The 20,900-nt window shown below is 40.8% G+C and overlaps 1 protein-coding gene across 1 annotated transcript in view; it reads right to left on the bottom strand.

Annotated features, from left to right (window-relative positions):
- Positions 1–20,900, bottom strand: part of LAMA5 (laminin subunit alpha 5) — a 188,098-nt gene that overhangs the window by 4,503 nt on the left and 162,695 nt on the right. The window contains exons 55-76 of the mRNA XM_088153275.1: positions 20,661–20,815; positions 19,135–19,276; positions 18,365–18,467; positions 15,198–15,311; positions 14,397–14,576; positions 13,391–13,533; positions 12,314–12,499; positions 11,379–11,515; positions 10,827–10,980; positions 10,173–10,306; positions 9,754–9,916; positions 8,928–9,059; positions 8,415–8,566; positions 7,412–7,544; positions 6,839–6,979; positions 5,937–6,067; positions 5,671–5,838; positions 3,902–4,034; positions 3,221–3,360; positions 2,258–2,447; positions 1,148–1,300; positions 65–224 (exon numbers count right to left, since the gene is read on the bottom strand). Coding sequence (XP_088009401.1) covers positions 65–224; positions 1,148–1,300; positions 2,258–2,447; positions 3,221–3,360; positions 3,902–4,034; positions 5,671–5,838; positions 5,937–6,067; positions 6,839–6,979; positions 7,412–7,544; positions 8,415–8,566; positions 8,928–9,059; positions 9,754–9,916; positions 10,173–10,306; positions 10,827–10,980; positions 11,379–11,515; positions 12,314–12,499; positions 13,391–13,533; positions 14,397–14,576; positions 15,198–15,311; positions 18,365–18,467; positions 19,135–19,276; positions 20,661–20,815 — 3,244 coding nt within the window. The remainder of the gene's footprint in view (positions 1–64; positions 225–1,147; positions 1,301–2,257; positions 2,448–3,220; positions 3,361–3,901; positions 4,035–5,670; positions 5,839–5,936; positions 6,068–6,838; positions 6,980–7,411; positions 7,545–8,414; positions 8,567–8,927; positions 9,060–9,753; positions 9,917–10,172; positions 10,307–10,826; positions 10,981–11,378; positions 11,516–12,313; positions 12,500–13,390; positions 13,534–14,396; positions 14,577–15,197; positions 15,312–18,364; positions 18,468–19,134; positions 19,277–20,660; positions 20,816–20,900) is intronic.

The following is a 20,900-nucleotide window of genomic DNA, read 5'->3' on the forward strand; positions in this document are numbered from 1 at the left end:
CTTGAAAGAAAGTGCGAAGAATGGCCAAGTGTGAAAGGCTCAGGAGAGATGACACTTAAAGTACCTAGTGTGATGTATCCTCCCTCAACAGAGAAAAAAATGCCGGTTTCCAAAGGGCCCACGTAACAAGGGGTCACAGCGAACACACGGGATGGTGAATTTAGAGGCTTTTTGTCAAGTTTTAGGTGCCTGAGGCAACCCTTAAAGCTGGTAGCGGAAGCATCCTGCAGAAAAGAAGAAGGTCTTCTGAAGCAGATAACAGCATCTGGACATTTCCACTATCTATAGTTCCCCAAACCCCCCCCCTTGTATAATTTTATTAAAGTTTTAAAAAGAAGATTAAAAACTGAAACTATAGTTCTCCAAACCCTCAAGTTCATGCTTTCGCTTATATTTATTTATTTAAATAACTTATATGGCGGCCTATTTCACACAACGATCCTAGGTGGCTCACAACTACTAACAAAAACAATATAAAAACAAATCAAATCCTTCCCACCAGGCACGAGACCACCTATACTGTTGACCCTGATTCAACCCCATCCTAGCCCAATGTTTGGGGAAGAGCCCGGTCTTCACGGCCTTCCAGAAGGCTAAGAGTAGGGACCCCTCAAATCGCAGGTGGGAGGCTATACAAAGGGCCAGGGCAGCCTCAGAGAAGATACACCTTCAAGGTCCCACCAGACGACAGTGTTCAAGGGAAGGGACCTGGAGCACCTCCACCCTATCTGACCTAGTATGATGGATAGACAGCGTCAGGGAAAGGCGGTCACCCAAATAACCTGGGCCTATATCATGTAGGGCTTTAAAAGAGATAGCTTGCACGTTAAATTGCACTCAGAAGGTAAGTGGGAGCTACTGCAGTTCAAGTAAAAGCAGTGTAACACAGGCAAGTTACAAAGCACCCAGAACTGTGCACGTTGCTGCATTTTGGACCAGCTGCAGCTTCTGCATGGTCTTCAAGGGCAACCTCATGTGAAGTGCATTGCAGTAATTCAACAGGGAAGTGACTAAGGCATGAATGACTGAGCTAGGCCTCCTGGTCAAGGAATGGGCACAATTCATATAAGTCCCTCCTGCTTCATATCAGCGATAATTCTAGTTATATGGACAAGCAGCTTCCAGAGTAGATTATTAGGTTCCTTACTGGTATATGAGCCTTAGCTTTTGCCACTGGTGCTCCACCCACATAAAAGGGGCCAGTGATCCCAAAGTTGACAGTGGTTGGCAGCAACTTCTCCAAGGATCTCAGTCCATCAACGACCAGCTGAACTCTATTCCTATCTCTGCTGTAGAAGACCTGAAAATTGTAAGAGATGTATGTGATTCTTCAGTTGTATCTCCTTTCTATGGTCACAAGCAAAGCAATCCTATTTCAATCCTGAGGCACTCAGATATTTTTTCCCCAGCTGGAGATCAGCAAGGTGGAAGCAAGAAGAGAGATCTTCTTCCTGATTTTACAGACAGTTCTCTTCCACTTCAAGCTAATCCAAACTATTTCTACTCGGAGGCATGACTGAGGATTGAAGAGGCTCTAAGTCTTCTATTATCTTCTCTTTTCAGCCCACTCCCTCCTCTACCCCAGGAAAGAGTGTTAGCTGCAGGGACTGGTAGAGAAATGGGACAGGGAATCCAGTCCTAGATTTCCTCCTTTACTGATGAGTCAAAGACAGACTTCAGAGAGGAAAATGTGTTGCACATCCAGTTGGTACACCTTTCACATCTACACAATAAGCACATCCTTGCAGGGGAAACAGGGGCAATGGCTTCCCTGCAAGATCCTTACTTAGGAACCTGGGAATAGCAGAAATAGAAACCTATATTAGAGAAGTGATGGTTACTCAGCCATGCTGGTTTATACTTACAATGAAGCCCTTAAGGCTACCAAATTGGAATGATATTCAAAGTTTTATCATAGGGAGTAAATGAATACATAGAGGAGGATTGGCTAGTTCTGTCCCAGACTCTTTTTTTTTTTTTGGGGGGTGCAATGCACTCCCTGAGACAAAATAGTACCTCTCGTCTTTGAGTTTATAACCCATTCAACTATCTAGCCAAGGAATGGATGCCATATCCTATTTTATGCTACTCCACCAATGGAAACACACTGTCGGCTCAGTGTCAATCTGGAGGAAAAGTAAGCCATTCAACATGGAATCGATTAACAAAATGTGCCTATTTTCTGCTTCTCACCCACAAATATAGACACAAGAACAGCACTAGGGGTCAGATCAGCTCCTATATTTAGTTTTCTTACTGTGTGCCATCTTCCATCGTGGTACTTTTCTTTGGTCCGGAGTCTCACTTTATGTCCACTGAAATCAGCCAAAAGGACCAAGCGTCCATTGGAGACAAAAAGGGAGAAGAAGGAGCCCAGAGATTCATTAGCCATGTAGAACAGCAGGCCATTGGAGGCGTTCAATCTAACCTCCATGGAGAAATGGAACCTGTTGAAGAAGAACTGACTGTCATTCAAGTTTTCTTAACTCTGGACTGGAGTTCAGAAGTTCAGCGAATAGAGTACAGACTGAACGTATTCATGGGGCCATGCTATCTTTGGATGACGTCTATGGGCACAGGCAAAGATTAAAATATTGCCTTCTAAGAGTTTCCTGATGACTTTCTACAAAAAAGCATAGCATTCTTGCAATCTTTGCTATAGTCTTTTTAAATTGGAAAAATCACTTTCCCATGCGTATATGGTATGGGGGAGGAAAGAATGGAGTAGAAAGAATGGAATGAGGATAATTGGAGCTTGCTGCGGGGCATCCTAAGGGATTGATTAAGGCAGGGTTCTTCAACTTCAGCAGCTTTAAGATGGGTGGATTTCAACTCTCAGAATTCCCCAGCCAGAGTTGAAGTCCACCCATCTTAAAGTTGCTGAGGTTGAGGAACCCTGGATTAAGGGTTTTTGTTTTTGCGTGATGGTTTTACTGTTTTATGGTTATGTTTCATAGTTGCTGGTTTTAAGGCTGTTGAGAGCAGCCCAGAGTTGTTGAAGATGATCTTGAATCAGCGAGTTCTATCCAGAAACCTGGTGGTAATTGAAGCTCTGGAGGTAGATAGATCTGAGATTCTTCACCTCCCTATTTTTTCTTCTTCTGAAGTATCAGAAAGGACTTCCAAGCAAGAAGGAGGCAGAAAAACACATTTTACTATTTATTTATTTATTTATTTATTTATTTAATTAATTAATTAATTAATTAATTAATTTTTTTACCTTTCTTGGAACATTGCTGGTATTTCATTGAACTCAAAACGGCTGACAGGGGATCCACCAAACTGGAAGGCATCTTTAATGGCTTTGGGATTTTTGAGCAGGTGGCAATTTGTGTCTTTCAGCATTGCCTTGCTTGATACCTGCAGAGACACAATTTGGAACTCACAGTCCACAATTTGGTCATGACTGGTTTCCTACAGGAACATGAATTGGATTTAAACTTTTAAATTCTTAGCCCATAAATGATCGATATCCTGTTAATAACTTCACATCTTGGAAATACTTGATCATAAAGGACTGTTAAAGGACTCCTAATATCTAAATGCTATCCTTGCCCTATGTTTAAATATGCTTGCTGTTAAAAAAAACACACACACAGATCTATTATTATTGGGTAGAATAAATATGCATTTGTGAAACCAAAGCAATAAGGGAGTTCAGTATATTATTTGTTATTTGGACAATGTGTAATGACAGGGACCAACAGGCAAAGGGGAAGAGCTGTTCTATACATTTCCTGAGGTCCTTCTGTGCAATATTTCAATATAACGGCAGCACAGGCTAAATACATGACTTGATCTTCCATAATATCTTTCATAATAGATGTGGGTTATTCCATTCCTGAAACAGAGCCAAATTCTCTCAGGACAATGAAAATTGGGCTTTAAAGATTTCCATCACCTTTGTTTTCCACCTGCCCTTCTTTTCTGGTGCTCTCATCTGCTGGGGTTGCCGATCCCTGGGACAGTTCATGGTCACATTGAAATTCTCAGTGCTCTGCTGTAGATCCACAACTGCCTGGGCTTCTGATCTCCTAGTGCAGAAAGGGAAAAGAGGTTAACAGCTGTTCAGTGAGGACCACAGCAGATGGTGGGAACTGTCAGAACCTCTTTTGACTATATTGATCAAACTGTAATTCTCATATCCTTCAAGATCTGTTCTTGTAGTCAATGGACAAGAATATTACTAGGACCATGCTGTGTCCTATTTCAGTTAACCCTCAATAAAGGAGGAGATTCATTTTTACTCTGATTTAAAAATGTTTCCTTCCTAGTTTCATCTCCAATCAGCACATAATGATCCATTACATACTAGTAAATTCTGAAAACTGATGCATGTTCTTTAATGATATGATTAACAACAACACAGAATCTATGTAGAAATGCCAAGATCATGAAGGGATTTCAAAATGCACTCTGGGGAGCCTTGAATTTCCACAAAAGCTTAGCAGTACTTCTGGGACAGAAAGTTAATGGTGGGTACCTTGCCTGAAAGAAAGGTAGTCAGTCTTCCCCACTAAGCCTCCAACATACAATGTCAGAGCAAAACTGGATACGCTCTTGGTTAGGGATTCTTAGGCAGAGAAAAAGAAGAGACTCAGAAGCCCACATATCCTGCCATTCTCTCAAACTCCTCCCAAAATATAGGCAGTCAGTACAGGACTGAAGGCTGAATGTACCTCCAATAGTATAGGATATAATAATAATATCATTTATTTACAGGGTTTAGCTATGTATATCTATGTGAATACACATGTATTGGAAAGTCTTGACTAAGATGGGGCTGGGTAATCCCTGGGTGACATGAGACCTTCCTAACAGTGTTCCTGCAGCCCCAGAACCAAAAAAGAAAGAGGGAAATAAGGGGCATGCCTCCTGCACTATCACTGTGTCTCCACTAAGTCCTCTCTGGCACTTGGAGGACAAAACAAAACAATTAAAAAAAAAAAGTGTGTCCCTCTGACTGCACAAATGTTAGTCATCCATGCTTTACATTATTAACAAAAATGGTTTAAAAACGAGTGGAAATGGAAGATCGAATTTTTAAAAATCAGAAGTTCAAATATCTTGGTGAATCTACCAAATACACTGCTTAGTTCATAGAATTCTAGAATGGGAAAAGACTTCAGAAGCCATCAAAAGTCCAACTCTCTGCTTTATTCAGGGTCCACCAGAATGTCTCTGACAAATGACCATCCAGCCTCTGTTTAAAGATCTCCAGAGAAGAACGCATCACCTGACAGCCTCTTCCACTGGTTGACAACTCCTACAGTCAGGAAGACCTTCCTGACTTCTAACCTGAATCTCCTTCCTGATAGCTTTAACCCACTGGTTCTAGACCTACCCCTGGCTGTCTTGGCCAATCAAGAATAAGTCCACTTCTTTTTCCTTGTGACAACCCTTCGGATATTTAGATATATTTGACAAGGATATAGGAAAGGAACTTTGGCCATTGATAAAGTGGATGAGGAGGTAGATCCCCATAAATAGGAGAAAGCCCTTCATTGTCCATGATCACTTTGGTTCAGTCTAGAATTCTACCTTCTAGAAGTATATTAAAAAATCTGTGCAGCAAAGCAAACTCTAAATGAGCATACTAGTTAAAGTGTGTGAAGAAGGAAAGGAAGCTAGAGAAGGTATAAAGGGAATATAATTGAAGCACTGGTTTACCTCCTGATGAAGACATTGCTAATGCAGCCTGTAAGGTTGCCAATCTCGCTGGTCTTGGGCCAACCGCCCAGGTGAAAAACAGCCAACTCAGCTTGACGTTTCTGCCTCCTCCGTCGATCAGACCCTGCTGTTGATTCCTGAAGCTGATCATCTACATACATCCGGACCCTACAACAAAAATGTGGTACATTTCAAGGTGGGAGATCAATTTGGGGCCCCAGGTCTGGGGGCAGGCAGCACAAACATGCAATGCAAAGGAGAGGTACCCTGCAGAATCGCTGTAGACAGCCACATAGTGGCTCGTATCATCAGCATAGGCATTCTTTGTGGTAAGCTCTGTGGACAGGACATCGAGAGCCACATGGCCATCTTGCAAAGAAACCTGGCACCACCCTTCCTAGAGAGAGAAAAAAAGGAAGACATATTGCATGCCAGGGAATCTTGGCTCCTTGAGAGCAGTTCAACTCCATTAGGAGTTAAAATGGACAATTCTTCAAGGATATCACAAATAAGCAAAGGTGCCTATAGGGTGGTTCAAAACAGTCAGGATGGCAGTTGTTATTGATGCCTCCCCCCCAGGCACTGCTGAACGTAGGGCAAGAGAAGTCACCATCTTTCCAGTTTAGAATATATTATTTAGATGATTGATTGATAGATAAATGATGATGGAGGGAGGGAGGGAGGGAGGGATAAATTTAGGGGATAGATAGATAGACAAACAAAAGAAGAAGGCAGTTGGTGAGTCTTGTAAAGAAAGTCTCAGGTAGGACAAATGCAAGGGAAAGGTATAGAAATATTTCCTCTCCTTGAGATACAGCTGTTAGTCAAAACCCCAGATCTGCCTGTTTTCTTAAGAAGGCAAAACATTATCCTGGCAGCTTATCCACTTACAGAAATTATTATTATTATTATTATTATTATTATTATTATTATTATTACTACTACTACTACTACTATTACATTCGATTTATTATCCGCCCATCTCCCCCAATGGGGAACTCTGGGCGGCATAGTGAGACATGCATAGTCCACATTTAATATTCTCTTTCCCTTTGGTTCTGTATGCCCAGAAGGAACAGTTAAGAGTTATTTCTCACAATTCTGCAAGTAAGCCATTCAGGAAACTATTATTTTAGGATGCAATTCATTCAATGCCCAAATGGTGTACCTTTGTAGCATGGTGATACAGCAAGCCGTGACTCTGACTGGTACGGAAGCTAAAACCAGTATAGAAGTCTTGTAAAGAGGGGACATTCTTCAGTGACAGAGTCAAGTAGCCAGAGCCATGAAATTTAACTGAGCGAGCCACCTGGAAAAGGACAAACACAACACCCATAGATGTGTGTTATTTCTAGACTAAAAAACCCACCAAAAGAACAGAATGGCCAAATATGATGCCACATCTATGGTGTGCAAGAAGAAAACTTCTGGAAGGAACCACAAAATGAAGTAAGATTAGCAGCAACTGTAGGGTTTAAGAGGTGGGTTCAAACTACACAGTGTGAGTAAGGTATCTGAGATAGTACTGTTCTGAACAGTCAGAGCTTCTTGGTGGCAACAGGCCAAGCACTGGTGGTATCTCAAGCTTCTCTTGTCACAGGAGAAGCTTCACCTGGAGTAGGGAGTGAGGCACTACTGCTTTACCTCCAGAAAAAAAGCTATCAATGCCTAAATATTGAATACTAGCAAAGTTGGCCCAATACTGTGCACTACAATAAAGAGGGCAATAAAGACATCTTACCAGGAGATCCAAGGTACACCCATAACTCACTCCAATGGTGTTCATACGTTTTAAGTCAACATATTTGCCGAGAGCTTTCAGTCCTTTCATGCAACCTCTAATGGAGCCACCTTTGGGGAATATTTTCTTCAGGCTGAAAAACATGTCATGTTGACCAGGTGGTATTTGTGTTTTAAGAAGCTTAACATCTTTACAGTTTGGACGGGAATCAGAAAGCACACAGGTAGAGAACAGAGGCTTTTCAGCAGATGGACAAGTTAAGGAGCAGAACAAAAAAGCTACCGACCCAGGTTCCTTTTCCACAAATCCCAGCCGTCAAGGCAGAATGGAAATAAATGGATTGACTGAATACATAGATTTAAAGAACTCCTGACCCCAACTGACTCTGGGCACTTTACATAATAAAAAATCAGAACAACAGAACAGAGCAGCAGATGATATATGAAAAACATATAAAACAAGGTAAAAAAATCTTTCAAGGGTTCACCCACCACCCTGATCCAGAGCTGGGTTTCAGCATCTTTCAGAACATCATCAGTTCTGACTGTTATTGGTTATAACCAATAACCAAAAAGAGTAACCAGATTAGAGGCTGTGGGGATGTTTTGTATGCATTTTATATATAGTTATTAGGCAAATAAATAATGTATAAAAGCAAACCAAGAAGGGATTCTAAGAAAAGCCCAGTTCACAGCGGTCTCTGACAGATATCATAAAGGCACATGTGAGCGGTCTTTAATAAATTTCTCCAGTATCTCCTGAAGAAGCTATATGTTGTCACTATTTGCACCCCAGGAATCTTGACTGATGTGGTTTGGCTTGATGCATTGTATGAATCTAGCTACTGAGGTCTGTAAACCATGATTAAGGCCTTAGTATGAATGCAGCCAATTATGAGATGTAGAGGTGCAGAGACCCAATGGAGTAGCTCTTTTCAGATGTTTAAGTGCTGACACAAGGAAACAAAGTTCTGCTTGCAATAATGACTGAAAGAAAACCTTACCTTTCAGGCAAGATGGAGCTGGGCACACCCCCTAAATAATAGGAGGTGGCACCATACAAAATGTTTTCTTGCTCAATCATGAAGACAGTAGATTGTTCCAGACGGACCAAAACACGATCCTTGGAACCCATTTTGTGGAGAAATAGCTGGATCTGGAATCAGACAAAAGGAGAAATGACCATGGAACTGCTCCTGGAATTAGAAGGGGTCTGACCCACAAAAGAGGCAGTTTCACTCAAGATTCAGAAATTATTCTCAAAGTGTCTCCTAAGCCAAGGGCATGAACTGATGAGCCAGTGCTGCCTGCTCCTCTCTCTACCATCCCCACAGATTTATTAGAAGTGGACAAGAAGAAGCTTGCTCAATCTCAGTGGGCTAACTTAGGAAAGTCACCGCCATTCTGCGGTCATTAAAATCTGAATATAAAATCCCTAATCCATGCAAAGAATGAAAGAAGGTACTTCTGCCTCCAGTCATGAAATTGAAAGAGACAGGTCTGTGTTCTGTCGTTACCGCTTTATTTGTGTTGTTGCTGACTATCAGGGTGGCACGATCCTTTGAAGGGGGCGCCATCTTCAGACCTCCACTGAAGTCATAGTACAGCACTAGCTTTCCGTCTTGAATAGCCAAACACAGCAGTTGATTCTGTGGCAGAAAAGGGACAAGTCAGGTTGTCTTTGGAGCCTGAAAGTCAACTCTCTCCTGTATATAATGGTGCTCTAATCCAGGGAAAAGCACGGGAAGAGAAAATGAGAGCTTATCTTCCTACATTTGCTTCCTCCGATCCACATGAGATGTTTTGTGATGTGTCTTCTTTCTAACATCCCCATTACATCAACCCATCCCACCCAGTCAGGAAGAAAGGGCACGTTGCGGATCCTGTCAGCAAAAAGTGTCAGCTGGTGGGGCCCAGGAAGAGGGCCTTCTCTGCTGTTGCCCCCACCCTTTGGAATATTCTCCCCCCAGAGGTGCAGTGGGCCCCTACCCTCCTGGCTTTCCGAAAAGGATTAACAGGATCTGTCAGCGTGCATGGGGCGATATGGGCTCTGCCCATCCCTGGGGGTGGTAGACCCCTGATGATGCTCCCTGGGAATTACTCGGCAACTCTCCATCCTCTTGGAACCTATTTGTTTTTAGGATTGCTTTTATGTTGAATTTTAATGAATTTTTATCTTGCTGTAAACCGCCCAGAGTTGTTTCATGAGATGGGCAGTGACAAATTTGATAAATAAATAAATAAATAAATAAAATAAATACATAAATAAAATAACATCACTTGTAACAAGAAACCCAGATCCTTGCCACCTTATCAAGAAGGACCAATTAAAGCAAGACTTGCCTGATGTTTCAAGAAGAAAATGATCCCGTGGTAGGACACCAGCCGCATCTCCTGCTCAAAGCGTTTGATTGAGCCAATCTGGCTCTCAAAGGTGATTTCCGCATATCCAGTACCATCAAAATAGGAGCCGTCAGTCAGCCAGGGATCACCCGTGGATTTAGATCTTTGAGAAGAAGTAAAGAGTTGGTAAGCGGCATGCCCAATCTACACAGCTGCGTTCTAGAAGTTCAGTATCAGGAGATAAAAAAAGAAATCTTAGTTGCATTTTGAGGAAGGAAAAGTTTTGAAAGATGCTGAGCCCTGCTTGATGGAGGCTTCCTGTCTCCGGAGAGGCAGTGATCTATAAATCAAATTGTAGAGCACAGTGTCCATTTTCTTCCAAGAAGGAAGGTTGTTGACCCTATCATCACCAAGCTTACCTCGTGCAAGGTCTCTCTGCCGCAGTGTCCAGATGGAAAGTACGCTGGAAGTTGTACAAACTCATCACCTCTTCATTGAGGGAATCCATCTCTATACAGCCTCGGTAGTTAGGATACCGCAGAGGTTTAGGGGGCTGTTGGGGAAAAAATAACCGAGTTGCAGAATCTGCAGGAGCAGAAATCTTCTCTTTCATTTTTTATCAGGTGAGGTAAACACCCCAACCCTGTTACTCAAGGTGCAAGTTGGCTGCTCCTCTCTCTGAAGGCTCTTGCTTCCTGCTTCAGTTACCTAACCCATCCTGCCTTTGCAATCCCAACCTTGCTTGATTGCACAGATGACTGCCTCTGGTTACAGTATCCAACAATATGAATTTCCCAGGGAAGCATGAGTTTTCTCATATAGTTAACTGCCAGTTGAAGCTCCCTGTGAAGCATGTCCACCCTGAGCTTATTTAAAACAATTACAAGTTTTGCATAGACAACACAGTCATAGGTGTGAAAAAAACCTAATTAATTGTCAAGAAAGCTAAAAGAGTAATGGGCTAGCCACTATTTTAAGTCACCAGTTGCTGCTACTAGTTTGAGCAACCGGATTCTAAAAGGTCAGAAACATACCCCTTGCCTGACACAACTAGCCTACCCCACCCATCTCACCGTGAAGCTGGAAGGGTAGCCACCCACGTACAAAACAGTGTTATGTGGCTTGAAGTTGAACAATCCATGTTCTCCTTTGGCAACGCTGTCCCCCTTGGTCTCATGCAAGGTTTGCTTCTCCACTGTCACAGACATGTGTCCATACTGCAAGATCCTACAAACCAGGAAAACATTTATTGATTTCTAGGATATACCTCCTATCCCTCTGCTGGGAAATGGCAGTCAGTAATGATGACAAAAATACAAATAATATAACTGGAACCAAATGAAAGCATAACCAAAACGCAGCAGAAAGTTGATGAATCACATGGTGCAAGGAGAGGAAGTAAAATCCAGCCCAAAGGGAACTTCTTCGTTAGGAAAAAAAGGCCTTCCAGAAAGAACTCTAGGGACAAGGGACAAGAAGACTACTCTAAACTTCAGAACAATTTTCTCTCTTCTATCAAGAAGTGATTGTAGAGAGCAATTTTATATCAGAAGCAATTGTCCATGGATCCACTTAGGAATATTGATTTTGAAGGTTCTCCTTCTTTTCCCCTGCTTCCTCCATACCTGTTGATGCTGACAGTAGCAAACTGTTCTCCAATTTCTTCATCAACTACTAAATGTGCTGGTTCCTCATCTCCTAGTTTGTAGATCCATTCTACTTTGCGGTCTTTCAGGATTATGCCCATGTAGTCACCAGTGGCCTGGAAATTCAAAGAACAAGAGCAAACTGGCTTTGCCATCAAGCCTGGGGCCCTGATAGTGTAGCCGAGACTGCTTTGGGGTTATATTAATTGTGAGATGTTGGGGTTGCTCTCAGCTGCTATTTATGCTATTTGATGCTGGGTAAGGTTATTTATGTTTTTAATCATTGGTTGTGTTTTTACTCTGTTTTTATTTTGTTTTAATTGTTAGCCACCCAGAGTCATGTATACAAGATGGGTGGCCATATAAATCAATTAAATAAATATTGGGCATCTCTTATGTGACCAATGATGGGACTGTAAAGCCATCAAAGGGCTTACAAGCATGGATATGGCACAATACATCGTTGTCTTAATTTGGGTCACACAGAGCAATCCGTTTTCCAGTGGGACTCCATGCCAAATGTTGTTTAGGTTTATTTTTAGTCCTTGCTATTATATGATCCAATAGCTTTTTACCACAAAACACTGGTGCATCACTACCACCGTTACATTGAACAATACATGCTTACATATACTTATACACCGTATTATTTCTTTTTGGGGTAAGAGACATTTTGCAAAGTGCAAAAATTGAGGAAGAAATAGTAATCAAAGAAGTTGGGGCATGGGATAAGGAAAAGGAATGAAAATAAAGCTAAATCTACTTTACACCAACAGTGAATAGCAATAGTATTGAATAATAATTGCATAGGAATACCAACATTCTCAAACAGATATGGAAAGCAAAGTACACTTTCCACCCCAAGCCCCCGGGTTGATCTTTACTGGTTCTTGATTTCTTTCCTGAGAACTTACATCCTTTTGTCCCAGGTACAACACAAAGCGTCCAGACCCATCCTCATTTTGTTGTTTCTCTCTCACTTTGGAGTATGGGTTCTGAATATAGAATTTGAGGGATGTATAGGCAGCCAAATCTTGGAGATTGCTGGGAGTCCGGACTTGTACACCAGAAGTGCCATTGAACTTCACTGGAACTTTAATCTAGAAGACAAAAGATCAAATGAACAAATATCTGACACTAACACTTCAGGCCTGGCATTGAAAGATACTGTTGTCTCAGCAGGGTTCATTATTTTCATTATTTCCTTCCAACCTCCCTTTAAAAATCATCACTTCCAGCAAATTCTTCTTAATGATGTCCCAAGGAGTATTAAGTTGTTTCTGTGAGTCAAATCCTTAATTGGCTTCACGGATTATGCTCATTTCTATATGATTGTTCTTAAGAATTGATGGGCAAAAATAATAAACAGGTAGTCCTCACTGAACGACCAATCTTTCAGTGACGGTTCGAATTTCCAACGGTGCTGAACGAGGGGGACTTATGACCATTCCTCATAGTTGTGGTCGTTGCAGCGTCTCTGCAGTCACATGATTGTGATTCGGGCACTTGTTAACTGGCTTGCAATTATGATGGTCATGGTGTCTCACAGTCACGTAACTGCCATTGTTGATTTTCCCTGCCAGCTTCCAACATGCAAAGTCAATGGGGAAGCCGGCAGGGGGTCACAAATGATGATCACATGACCCCAGGGACACTGCGACTGTGCGGGATTCGCCTAACGATGGCAACTGGGACGACCTCAATTGCTGTCATAAGTTAGTGTGGTCACACGATGTAATTTACAACTCCATCGCTTAGTGACGGAGTTCCGGTCCCAATTACCATCATTAAACGAGGACTACCTGTAATTGCCAATCCTGCCCTGTGGCTAATCAGTCAATGAATCAGACTGTACACAAGTTCTAAGCCAAGCTGAAGTCTTCTTTTGGGGATATGAACTCTGACACACAACCTTGTTTTTGAGTCACATCATGGCAGACAGCAGGGCCATCAGACATTGTATGATCTGCTTGTGCTTTGTGCTTCCATACCTTACTGACAGCATTCCGGGCCAACGAGATCAGTTGGCGCACTCGTAGAATATTGTCCAAAACAGTTGCGTTGTGGCTTCTTCTGTTTTCCAGACTGGTCAGCTTTCCCAGGAGGACTGGAAGGGTGCTTTCAAGACTTGAGACTGGACAGCAGAAATTTTTCAAGCGGAAACCCAGAAGCCAACCCAATGGAAATATAAACAAGTCACAGAGGAAGCATGTTAGTCATGCTAGGTTACAGCTGAGTTCCAAAAAGGTTCACAGAAATTTCAAAGAATAGTGATGGTTATATGGGAAGGGCATCACGTTTCAGGAGTTCCTCAAAGTTTTATACCAGTTGCAGCAATTTATGATCTATCTCTCCCTCCATTTCTCAGCCCCAGACAGCAGATTAACCATTTTTATGAGCTGGTCTGCCAAGCTGAGCCTGGCAGGTCAGAAGTTCTGAATCCCAATATATTTATAAAGTGAAACAGCTCTCTTATGCCTCCTCATATGAAACAGAGAACCATCTGATCTTCTATTTTAACATTGCCTCCAATGTAATTATGAGTTCTGACAATTTCATTGTTTATCTCTGATGAAAACTGACATGTTTCAGAGAGGGCACAGAAGAAAACTGAAATATAGAACAGAGGACAGAAGTACATGGCAACTTTTTTTTTTTAATAAGACTGAAAAAAACCAGAAAGTGAAAAAGACAGAACAATTTGTATCTGTTTTCTTTTAGCATTCTGTCACAAAAATTAATGCAGTGAAGCTGACACAGTTGAATATTAGTGGAAGCAAATGCATAAAAGGGAAGCAAGAAAAAAGGGAATCTAACTGACATTTTGCATCTGGCATTAAACAGAAAGTAATTTCCAAAAAAGACATTTATTCTGAATCTTCTTCCAAAGAGTTTTTAGTGCAAAAGAGTATTTACACCCACAAATGAATCCTGCTTAAGGCAGTACCCATCTTCTCCCAAAGAAACAGAAATACTGAAAAAATGGGAATTACACACCAGTATTCTTGGCATCACGGGCAGCTTGATTCAAATCTTCACTTTTCAGGTCTCCATACTGTTCCTTCCACTCATCCAGGTTTTTTTTCATGTCACTCAGTTGTCCTTCCATTGCGGCCACTGTCTCATTGGCCTTTAAGGCGGCGTCTTGGGCCTTCTGAATTTTCTCTGCTGCACCGTCTTGCAAAAGAAAGCACGCAGGGTGTAAAATAAAAACATAAGTTACCAGAATTTAGATGGAAGAAATGTGCAGAGTCAAGAGTGGCCAAAAACCTGCAACAGTTCAGATTCATTTCAGCTCAAGAAGAACAAATACATGAACCATCAAGTGTAAGAACTATTCTCTGCAGTTCAGGAAAAATGATTAGACCGAGTCAAATTCAATGCATTTCATGCATTAATGTTGTATGATCAGATCACTGGCAAAGTGATGGGGAGAAATCTGGAAGATCGCATGTATTTTTCACTCCTAATGACACAAGGTTCGAGATGTTTCATGCAACCACCTTGTCTTTCCTGGAATCTCCCAGGTGCTGCTACCTTCAATTTGTAAGGCAAATCTGCCCTTGTACATTATTTCTTCTTTCTTTTTCCTTATCAAAGAGAATCTGTTCAGCAGAAAAAGGCAAAATAGCTGTGCAGTGCTACTTAATTAAGGGCCATCCACCCAGAAGCTTGGTAGATTTATTGACATAACACCTCATGAGACCATGGTGAGCTGAAATCTCCAGATTGCTAAGAAGAAATTCTGCAGACATGGTTATTTGGAAAATCTGTGAAGGCATTATAACATGGACTTACCATGGATCATGTTCAACTTGTTCTTCGCTGAATTCAGCTGGTTCAGGAGTTGTTCCTTCTTTGTTTGGATACCAGCCAATCTGTTTTGGGCTGCTTCCAATGCTCCCTTGATGACTTGGATTAAAATAAAGTACAGAGTTACCTAAGTTCAAATCAGGATTTCTGGAAGTAAAATTTCCATTGGCAACATTATGAGTATGACCTGGGGCTATGAATGTTGAGGTCATGCACTAAGAAATTCCAGAACTGTGTTCTCCAACTCCTATGAAGGTGAACCACTATTATTGCTTTGCCTGTCCCATTCAAAGACAGCTGCAGCTTAAACCCAAGAACAACTCAAAGAAAAGCTTACACCGTTTCTTACCAATTCCAGATGATCTGAAAGAGAAAACTGAAAAGAGAACTGTTTTTAACTGCATTATTACTGTTGTAACCCTTTATATTGTGCTTTTCCATTTCCTGTAAACTGTCCCAAATAACTAACTAGCAGAGGTACAAACAAAATAAAATATATTCTCTTCCCTACACAGAACAAACACATACTCCATGGCTCAGGTGTTTGGCTGGACCAGTTCTGGGCAGGCTGTAATCAGACTGAACCAAAACCTAGAACCTCTTGGCTGTTCCGGTTTTCAGTCAAGATAATCTCTGGATGGGTCCCATAGGGTGAACAGGACAGGGTTGGCATGTCCTTTCCCTCTATAAATACACTATAAATGTAGGTATCTTTTCAACATCAAGGGTGAGAGGTTAATTTTGTAGTCTATACCAGTGTTTCTCAACCCTGGCAACTTTAGGATGTGTGGACTTCAACTCCCAGAATTCTCCAGCCAGCATGCTGGCTTGGGAATTCTGGGAGTTGAAGTCAGCACATATTAAAGTTCTCAAGATTGAGAAACACTGGTCTATATGCATCTCGAATGTAGGATGTTTTGCTTTCTTCTTATATTTGTTCTTTATTATTTTTTAGTTTTTCTTCCTTTTTTTCTTCTTAGATTTTTCTTTTTTTATTGCTATGGATTTTTCCATAGTAAGTGTTCAGTTCATTGATTTTGATTTTGCCTTGATCCATATTGGGTCCTTCTATGATAAAACTATAATATTTTATATTTTGAATAATGTAGTCATTGTTTCAAAGAATGCTAAATATCTGAGCTGTCCATCTAAGAAGAGAACACTTTTTATAGATGAAACATAATGAAATCTGACAGATTAGTTACTGTTGTTACTGAACTTTCACAAAAGAACCCGCATATTCTTTCTGATGAAAAACATTTGCTGGCAAAGAAATGGATTGATTGTATATATGATTGTAGCTACAAAAATTGGCTAGGAGAGTTACTGTTTTAATTAAGAAGCTTTCTAATTCATATTGTTTTGTGATTCAATAGTTTTCTAATTTGATTTTTTTCCCCAGATATTGTCAGCCATTATATAATTTGTTCATTAGAAATGTTGATATTCAGATGGCTTTTATAGTCTAATTGGGAATAAACCAGATGTTTTACACAGATGTTTTGCTATCATTTTAGTTTAAAGCTAGACAATATTGTGGTAGCTGGGCTTTTAATTTAGTCAATCTCTTCAACTGCCCATAATAGTTTCCCCTTCCCCTGAAAATGTCAATCACAAAACTAGAGTGTTCCCCATACTTACACAAAGAAATTTAATTTGATAGTTAAGCTACAATGAAATCCAACCCAATGAAAATACCTCCTTTTCCCCCCAATTCCTTTGGGCATGTGTTCTCAGTTGGATTATTTTTTAATATCCTGATTCTCAGCTGGCTAAGCAAAGAATTGTTTTATAGGTTCTATTGCAATATCTGCTCCAATGATATTATCAATGAGTTTTAGGAAGAAGGATCAAGCTGGTTTAAGATGTCATTTTAATGTATCACTATTACATGACCCACAGTTTCCACATCAACAACACAGAGTCACAGCCGTTTGAGATGGGCAGCCATAGAAATCTCTTAAATAAAACCTAATCAATATGATACTGAGGGCTCCCTCCCCCCAATAAATAGATGATTAACAAAGTTGAGGATTAGGACAGTTTCAGATACTTTTAAAGCTTTTAATGGGATAGGACCTTCTTCACGGAAGAAGAAACAAAAAATGTAATTTTGTTACTTGGAAAGGAAGCTTAAGGAATGCATGAAAATATCTACTGATCAGAACAACAATTCAGGTTTATGAACTGAAGAATCTTAAAAAGATAAATATTGATAATTTACACATTTTGAATAGGAGTAGCTCGTTCTAACAAGTCAATGGTCTTAGTTTAAAACAATATTCAGTATGCATCTTATCAGCTTAAGATGAGGCTTTTTCAAGTCAGTCTTGGCTCCTGGTGACTACATGGACAAGTCTACATAATTTTCTAGGCAGCATTTTCATTGCCTTCTTGCCAGAGCTGAGACAGAGATTGGCTCAAAGTCCCACAGGTGGGTTCTTCGCCTAAGACAGGACTAAAACTCGGATTGCTCTGTTCTTGTTAAGGGCCTTCACTACCAGATCAAACTGGCTTCCTTCAAGTTTAAATAAATCCATTAAAAAAACTTTCGTTTTAGTGGACCTCTCACCAGACATTTCAAAAGGGCTGGTTATTTACCTTTTTTATGTCAGACGTTCAATCTACAGATGTATGAAAACTCAATTTATTATATCAATTACATGAAATGTTTGAACTGATGGTCATTTTCTTCTAAACGCTTCCTTACTCATTTGATGCCTGACCTTTGAACAGTATAGTAATTTTCTCTGAAAAAAACAGTAATTAATAAAACACCTTGCAGTTGGTCTATGAAGCCCGACTTTGCTTAGAGTCTTTGCTCTGTTGTATTGTAGAGCAATGACAGAAGTTATTCAATGTTACTGAAACAAAAGACCTAAGAAGCTTATCAACATTGGCAGATTTTTTAGAACAGAAATATCCTGATAAAGTGAGGAATATTTTTAATCCTCCCTTGTTGGTTCTTATGATAGCTAACCTATGGCCACCTAAGTAGGCATGGAGCCTTTAAGAACACCAAGGCATCAGATGATAATGGTGAGTGTATGATCTGCAGAATGGTAAATGGTGGCAGAAGGAGGGACCCTGATGAGAAGTAGGGTCAAATGGACCAGATTGGGTGGAAAAGGTGCTGTCGGTTTCTTTCTCACCTCCACTGAGCTTCCTCTGCTCTTCCTTCACAGCTTCCTCTAAAGCACTGCTATTTTTCTTCATCTCTTTTGCTCTGGCTCCAAGATTATGTTTGATGACATTCTGCAAACACAGAAGACAACTGGTCCTACCTCACCTGCCAAGTAACTCACACAGAACATCCTGAATCCACATCTTATATAAGAGCTGTAGCCTCCACTCCTTGTCCTCTATGGACTTGGTGCTGGGTTCTCCCCCTGTAGTCTCTACTATCCCATCACTCCCAAGAAAAAGTGGATTACACTTCCATAATCCACTTTTCAACAAGAACTGGGTCTCCATCCTCAACAGGATGGCTTCCTTCCAAATACACTCTTCCCAATTCCGCTAGTGCTGAACTGAATTACTTTAAGTGATTTATGAAATTAAGTCAATACAATCTGAAGAGATATGCAATTAATTGCATGAGTGAGACAGCAGATGGTAGGCATGGACATGCTGACTGGCAACATCTCCTGCCTCCTCAAGCAAAAACTGTAAATTTGCCATGTTCTTCTTTCATTTGCCAGATTGGCTCTCCCCGAACAAGCTGTGCAACTGTAACCATTTGTCTGCAAAGTATCTGTAAGTAATGTAGGGAGGGGGCAGTCCTCCATGAAAACCTCAGCTGTCTCACTAAAACAACAAAATGGTTACACTGGACAAAAGAGGGAAGTTGACCACTGGGTCTTGGCAGGTGAGCTGGCTATAGCCATATTTCAAACAGAGATTGGAAGACAAACATTCCTACCTTCAAGGCTTCATCAGAAGCATGACTGGCTTTGAGGGCTGCCTCCTCTGCGTTCTTTACCGCCTCAATGATGCTGGCATAGGCATTGGAGGCATTGATGGCTCTCTGAATAAAACCATCCTGGTTTGTGCCATGGATAATGCTGTTTTGGAGGACAAAAAAACCGAGTTTGCCAGAACTCCCAACTGTGTTCCTGCTGCTAATAGCAGGCCTGAAGTTTCAGTGGTGCTGCTAATACTGTTTTCCAGTAGAAGGTAGCTTGCTGGAGAGCTGGTCAGTTTATGGAGGCTAGAAATCCACTTTCAAGGATTGGGTTTTCCTAAGTTGCATCACCAATCTCTTATCACCTCCATATCTTTGGAGGACTAACCAGTTGGGACTAGGAAAGGATGTGGGAACTGAAATGTCCCTTCCTTGCCTCTACAGTAGTACCATCAGAAGGAAGAAACACAGTCTATAAAAAAAGACAGGGATCCAATGGTTCTGAAATACATCTGATTATGACTTTACCAAGGATGACAAAATACTGTAGTTTGAATATGTAGAACCTGGTAATTGGTGAAGTATTAAAACTCTCTTTGGTGATGAGGATTTGTGTATGTCTGTGTGTGCCTTCATGTTTAATCCCTTGTGTCGATAAACAGCCTGAAATCAGATTATGTCTTCTAAACTTTCCAAAATAATAATTAAAAAAGCATTTCATGGTATATAACCTTTCCATCCAGTACAGAATAAAGCTGACTCTCCTTCTTTTCAGTCAGGAACTAGAAGGAGAGAGAAACTCTTAAATAAATTCTACTGTTAAGATAAAATGTGAACATCCATGTTTGCTTTTTAAAACTGGAAAGCATCTGTTTTTGTTCAAATTTCAGGTTGCTTTGAAAAGGATGCAGTGCCAGAAAAGGAATCCAATCGCATACGGAATAATATTGAGATTTCTAATATTGCCAAGAGTGACACATTTCCAAGCCAGGACCACAGCTGGCCTTGGATATAAGGGTACTATGTAGCTGAAGACTGATACATCACAATTTCTGCAACACTCTTCTAATGATCAATGAGATGAAAAATCGGAAGCACTTTCTGTACTGAGAAAATTCAGGAACGGCATTGATTCAGAAAAGGCAACACTTAGCGACTGTCAAACATCAGTTTTTCCTTTCAAAATTGCCTTGAGAAATACCTGCTTTGCTTTTTTTTTTCACTTTTTGAAAAATAAGAATTGGTTTACAATCAGAACCAATTATATATCCTACTGCAATGTATCACTTTTCCTTCTCTTGACCCATTCTGCAAAATGCAAATCATTTTTTTTTTTTTTGGTCTCATTTAACATTTGTGTTAAATGCACCCATTTTAAATTTGGCTGTTTTTGAAAAAAAAAAAGGTATGGCAGTGGTGTCTTGAAATGCAGGACGTCAATAGTCTAAAGGCAAGTACTTTTACATCTCAGGATAGAAGCTTCAGCTGCATTTCAACAGCTGGTCAGGAAATGAGAACAAAGTAAGCAAATTAGCAATTATTACCTGGAGAGATTCCGTGCCAGTTCATCTAGAAGTTTTGCATGCTCCTCTGCCAACTCAACCTTCTGGATCTTGTTGCTAGCCAAAGTGTACTCCTTAGCCTTCTCTGATAGGGGATATCTGGCTCCATCTAGCTGAGCTAGTAATTTCTCTGATTCCTGAAATGCAACCAAAGCATTTGCCAACATTGAGAACGCTTGCTTTTCCATCCCGCCTCTTTCTGGCCGAAGAGTCCTCTCAGAA

Source organism: Python bivittatus, unplaced genomic scaffold (assembly GCF_059951505.1).
Source record: "Python bivittatus isolate LINGU-HERP-01145 unplaced genomic scaffold, Pbiv_v1 ctg000700_np1212, whole genome shotgun sequence".
Lineage (NCBI taxonomy): Eukaryota > Metazoa > Chordata > Lepidosauria > Squamata > Pythonidae > Python > Python bivittatus.